This window comes from Macrobrachium rosenbergii, chromosome 25, assembly GCF_040412425.1.
Source record: "Macrobrachium rosenbergii isolate ZJJX-2024 chromosome 25, ASM4041242v1, whole genome shotgun sequence".
NCBI classification, from domain to species: Eukaryota; Metazoa; Arthropoda; class Malacostraca; order Decapoda; family Palaemonidae; genus Macrobrachium; species Macrobrachium rosenbergii.
The window spans coordinates 23,737,739-23,744,043 of record NC_089765.1 but is presented as its reverse complement, the minus strand read 5'-3'; the positions used below and the strand labels follow the sequence as shown (position 1 = coordinate 23,744,043).

At 37.2% G+C, this 6,305-nt stretch overlaps 1 protein-coding gene across 2 annotated transcripts in view; it reads left to right on the top strand.

Moving 5' to 3' along the window:
• LOC136852456 (uncharacterized) overlaps positions 1-6,091 on the top strand; it is an 83,303-nt gene extending 77,212 nt beyond the window's left edge. Inside the window, exons 59-63 of one of the 2 annotated variants that reach the window (XM_067127087.1) lie at positions 484-682; positions 1,689-1,824; positions 2,018-2,142; positions 3,243-3,428; positions 4,556-6,091. In XM_067127087.1, the coding sequence (XP_066983188.1) occupies positions 484-682; positions 1,689-1,824; positions 2,018-2,142; positions 3,243-3,428; positions 4,556-4,672 (763 nt within the window). In that variant the 3' untranslated portion in view covers positions 4,673-6,091. The remainder of the gene's footprint in view (positions 1-483; positions 683-1,688; positions 1,825-2,017; positions 2,143-3,242; positions 3,429-4,555) is intronic. The other variant, XM_067127088.1, reaches the window with a different exon arrangement.
• Positions 6,092-6,305: the final 214 nt, after the last annotated feature.

Sequence of the window (6,305 nt, the reverse complement as noted above, 5' to 3'; positions counted from 1 at the left end):
TGGAAGACAGCCATTTAATTAAGGCATTATACATCGATGAAGGAAGTCTACTTCACGTGGGAGTCTGACCGACGCTGAGATGGTATCTGGAACTTTACCTGAAGCGGGAAATATGAACTGTCGGAATGCTTAAAAGTTAACGTAATTTTCTTCCAATATATCATCGTTATCAGATTTCTTTGGCGTTTTTTTACTTTTATTTATAATAATAATGGTAGCTGGTCACTTAAATAATGAAAGACAATTAAAGAAAGAAAAACGGCATTCCTTTAATTCTAAAAAAAAAAAAAAAAAAATGAAACCGTACATTTCCAATTGGTTCATTTACAGTATTTTAACAAATCGAAATATTTCTTCAATAGCAAACTTTGGTATGTAGACACACATTCTAGTTACCACGACTATCCAATAGTCACCTTTTCTCTCAAATTAGCCCAGATAAAAAAAAAATAAATAACTGAGCAACTATTCCTGAATTCCCAGCAACCTAAGGATCACCCTGCGCTACATAGGCCGAGGCACGCCGCCTTACGGACCCTTCGAAGGCGTCACAGAGACAGTGGTCGACTCGGCCACTTCGCCCCTGGATGCCTTGTACAACGCTGTTCACCTGGACTTCTCGAACAGGGCGCTCAAGAGCGTCATCCTCTTCGATTGCGACCACCCTATGTGCACCATTTCGGTAAGGCGGTTTGCGAGCTATGTTCGGTGAGGATTCATTGTAGATTATAATGTGACAGATGGCAAATGTCGAAGTAGATGAGATTCTTCTCTTTTCCCTGCCGCCTTTAAGGTATTTGAACGTAGCCGGAGTGAAATATTTATTGAAAAATACTGAACTGATGTAATTTTATTTACAGTTACATGTTCTGTTGCTTACATGCAAATGCACACACACACACAGTATGTATATATATACAGTATATATATATATTTATATATATATATATATATATATATATATATATATATATATATATATATATATATATATATATATATATATATATATATATATATATATATATATACACTCCATCCCAAAGATCACCGTCACTGGTGTCCATTCATAAGCAAGGCAATTAACGCTGTCCTAAACCTTCGTTCATTAATTACCTTTATTTTCCGTTTTTATTTGTATTGAGTCTTCTGTGGCAATGAATTTGTTCTATGCCGCATTCACGGTCTCTGTCCTTTTCATTCAAGTTTACAATTTCAAGCGCCTGCCCCTCAGGATGCTAAGTCAGTATAGTCCACAGGAGAAAAGAGAATAAAACACTCTACTCGCTCGATAATTTCGCCTTCCACCAGGCTTCTTCTGCTTAGTTGTAATGAAGCTCTTGAAGAGGCCTGGTGGAAGGCGAAATTATCGAGCTATTAGAGTGTTTTATTCTCTTTTCTCTTGTGGACTATATTGAAATATCTCATCTTCGTGGTACGAAGATTATATTTATAGGATGCTAACGTGTTTCATGGAACCAGCATTTTCAAACAGTATCGCGCGTTTATTTATTTGAAATCTAAAGCATTTGGCCAATTTGGCCAAGGTGGGCAATCTCGCGAGAAGCATCAACATTCATAGATTGGATTTCAGATTAATGAGAGTTTGCATATAAGCATGCATATGGAAATAAATACATGTATAAGTACATCGGTTTTTGTTTCATATATGGACCGGTTCTTTTCAGATGACAGCGCCGAAGTTACTCACATTGCGGGAAGACCTTCTTAGGCAAGGAATTCAACTCCACGTGATCACACAGGATCCTTTATTAATCACTGACCACAGTGCTCTGTCCAATAAGGCTAAGCGACAGCTCATTGGTAAGGAGAGAGAGAGAGAGAGAGAGAGAGAGAGAGAGAGAGAGAGAGAGAGAGAGAGAGAGAGAGAGAGAGAGACCTTATGGAATAATTGTACTTTAATATTTCTCTAAAACTGCCTTTTATAATCTGTGATATTTGACTTTTATGATTCATATATAAAAGAACTGAAAGGTATTTCCCTCTCGACAAACAGGCGTAGACGCAAGGACCACTTATACCATGTCTCATGCGCGAAAGAGACACGTACGCGGTAAGAGACGTCTAAGGCAATACGTCACGACTCCGATGGGCAACACCTGCGCTGATATGTCCATACAGGTAATGTTGTCAAGTCTGAAATGCAGGCAAAGCTGTCAACAATAAAATGGGGGAAAATGGAATGTGGTGAAAATATTCAATAATTTAAGAATTTTGAATGTGGAATTACGTTTAAAAGCACTTAACCTAACTGAAAGAAGTATTATATTTTCATTTGTTACACATTATCTTTTAAGTAAATACTTTAGATATAGTTAAAAAAGGGGTACGAGAGTTTATCTGTTGTACAATAATGGGCAATATTTTGTTCTTTAAAGAATATAGAACGGGTAAAGGCAATAATAATTTTACAAAGTTATAAATTTGTGCAGGAGGAGTAAATTAGTTGGCGTGAACGCCTTACGAAAAAAAGGACGGATTCTTGGGTTTAATCGACAACGGTGTTAATTTGATGTAAAAAACACTAAACTGAATTAAAATATTTAAGGAATATAATTTGTAAAGCAAAATAGCTTGAAATTATTTTGGATGAAAGTCTCAGAGAGCAGAGGACCCTGTAAATTGGCAATCTGGAAAGGTTTTAACTTATTCAAATAGGACTTTGGAAATCCGGAAAGGTATTAACTTATTCAAATAGGACTTTGGAAGTCTGGAAAGGTATTAACTTACTCAAATAGGACTTTGGAAGTCTGGAAAGGTATTAACTGATTCAAATAGGACTTTGGAAGTCTGGAAAGGTATTAACTTGGTCAAATAAGACTTTGGAAATCCGGAGAGGTGTTGATTTAATTAGAAAGGACTTTTGGAATGTGGGAAGATCTTCATTTCTTCAAGAAAAACTTTGGAAATCTGGGAAGGTGACAATTTACTCAAATACAACTTTGGAAATCTAGGAAGGCGTTAACTTATTCAAATAATGCTTTTGAAATCTGGGAAGGCATTAACTTATTCTGATAAGCTTTTGAAATCTGGGAAGGCATTAACTAATTCAAATAACACTTTGGAAATCTAGGAAGGTATTAACTTATACAAACAAAAGCTTGAAAATCAGGGAAGGTAATAACTTATTCAAATAACACTTTGGAAATTTGAGGTATTAACTTGTTGATATAGGATTTAGACAACTCTCCATCTACAGTATATTACATCTACATTTGCAGAGTGACGGCTCCGTCTTCTCCTTGCACCAGCTGAAGATCGAGAGAAAATACCACAGGAAAATATACCAGCAGCTACTGGCAGCGAGAGTTCGCGACGGACAAAATGCAGATTACCTCTCATGCCGGAAGTGCGAATGCTATAAGCCTTGCACTCTCTGCCGCTCTCCTGCTCCATTCGCCTACACGGTGAGTCAACTCATGAGTCATAGCATCAACTCAGAGCCACTCGGTGAGTCCCCCTCTCGATTCAAAGCTTCAGCTCAGAGACTCATGGTGTATGCGGTACTGTCTCGCATCTTATGCACCCTGTCAGCCCATTCATTTAATGAAGCATACGACTCATGATTGAATTGTGATATCTTTAATACTATGAGTCAGATTGCTCGAGTCACCCAGTCCATTTTTTATCGTGTACTCACTGAGTCCTCTCCCATACAAGGTGGATGTGAGCATTTAATTGGTATCTTGTGCATTCTTAAATTAAGGAGTCAAATTGCATGAGTCGATTGTTGTATTTTTGGCAAGTTCTTTCAGGTAATGATGGTTAAGTCCCTTTACAAAATTAGTTATCATATCTTATTGCGTAATCAGTTAGAACCATCTATTATCAGGTAAAAGAGAAATATTAGACTTCAGTAATCAACACCAACCTCGAACCCTCCATGTTGTAAATGAATCCCATCGTATATTTAGTGTCTAAAGACTCAGCAGCTTCCAACACAGTCAATAAGGAGATGTACCAATGCACCATCGTTTGTTCTGTTAATGAACTCAGAAGGTACGCATAATTTTTTCCCTTAAGATAACGGAAAATTGAAAATCAGTCATAAGTTCAAGCGCTGTCTTGATCAAGGTGCAGGGTAATGCAGCTCGTACCCAATTGTGCTGTTTAATATTTGGTGAAAAAAGGTAATTAGGAGCCGATTTTAGCCGATTCGTAAATCCTGCCTATAAAGAAGATTAAAGAAGCTGAAGCCAAAGTAAAAGATGTAAATGCTCACAGAAATGAATTAAGCAGATGTTTTGGATAACACCTGAGCGTTTCAATTCTATAAAATCAGTTGCACTCTTGAATCCTTCTCCTCTGCCATGATGCAGCTTTATCTTTGCTTATCTTCTGTTTTATATGTATAGTGTACATATTTCTAAAGCAATATGGTAGCAAGAAAATAAGGGACGCACTCCACTAGAAATTGACGTGTAATCCAAGTCTGAATAACAGAAACAAGCAAATTACAGTGGATGGTATCAGTGAGATGTCTGAAAATATCCAGGTTAGATTGTTTGCAGTAAGTCTCTGACCTATTTTCCAGCAGAGTTCGAGCAGAGACTTTGAGGACGACGACGAAGAGGAAGAGGATTACGAAGACGAAGAGGAAGAAGCGAGAGAGAAGAAAAAGAAGAAGAAGAAGAAGAACCAGAGAGCATAGCACAATTGAGGATTTTTTTGTGGACATTTGTGTTACAAGATCCCGTGAACTGGATCGAATTCACTACTATGCAAAATTTGAGATTAGTATTAAGACAGAAAATTACGATTTGACGTGAGATTAGTATTAAGACAGAAAATTACGATTTGACGGTACTTGGAATCACCTGGTGATCAACTACACATGCCTAAAAAAATCACGTTAATTTTACCACGATTTTTATAAATACCATTTTCGGTTTTTTCCTCTGCGTTACGCACAGACTGTGGTGTCATCGTTTTAAATCACTAGTTTTAGTCTTAGATGTATTAGAATTCTCTTGTCTTTAGGTATACATTCATTTGCCTGTCTTAGTGCCCGAACGCAGTTCCGTCTTTGATACCCCAGTAATTGTAGGTATTCACGTTTCCTCACTTGTATGTTTAGGGTGGCCCTCTCATATTTTTTCACATATTTTTAGGTTTGGATACAAATACAGAAGTTCTGAGTCTGATTCTCAGTAGGTTCACTAACGTCACAAATTTTAGGAAAATCACGCGCATTAAATTAATATTTCTTCTATTCTTTGTCTCATTTTCTAATTATCTTGGAAGTGATGATAACCAGGGCCTATTTGCTCTACTGCTGAACAACACGGGGATTTATAGAGCATTCTTTTGTTGGCTATTGATGATTTTATCGAGCTGACAAACAACGTTGTTTCCCTTCAAGAGTTGATCTGCCAGTCTGGTACATCGAATTGGAGATCTCTAGAAGTCTACGGGAACAGCACTACACTTTTCATCATGCGTGAGGGCTGTACAGTCACACGTTATTTGTAAATCTGTGAGGTTCTGGAGATTTCACATCGGATTCCCCAAACCTGCTGCAAATTTCGAAACACCGATTTTCAGAACGGAGCTTCCAGCCACATGGCCATTTCCTTTACACATTGACTTACCTGCATACTAATAGTCACCTTCGGATCACTGGTGAAGTTCATCTTCTATTTTACCCGTCAATGTAACAAAAGTAATATCCAGGAGAATGAAGGAGTGTTGAAAGAAATAGAGACTTATACGATCACATATAGTACAGATAAGGTTCGTCATAATAAGTAACAGAAGAATTCGTCAGTTTTTTGTTGCAAATGACTCGTAATTTGTAAATGTAGGTTTAAGGAGTTTTTATAGATGCGTAAGGTGTTTCTCTTTACATACAGTCACAAATACTATGTTCGTTTGTGCTTAATGATAGTTAAGTAAAATAAGAATTAAGTAATTGATGAACATAATTGTTCCTTAAACACAGGTATGTAATTCATATATATACATTACACACATACACAGCACGTTCATACCCACATGTTCATGATTAGCAGACAACTTTAGCCTTAAGTTTTATATGCATTCAATAAATTATATTTAGTAAAGACGTCTCCATACGCTTTTTGTTGTTCGAATCCCGACCTTGGGGTTGATGACATGACATGGGTTTGTTAACTGTAAATCTCATTGCGTCAGTGCTTTCGGTCCGGGTTGAGAGAGAGAGAGAGAGAGAGAGAGAGAGAGAGAGAGAGAGAGAGAGAGAGAGAGAGAAGGGGGCGGCGAAGGAGAAGAAGAAAGAAAATAAATTTATGGCAATGAGAGTTTAA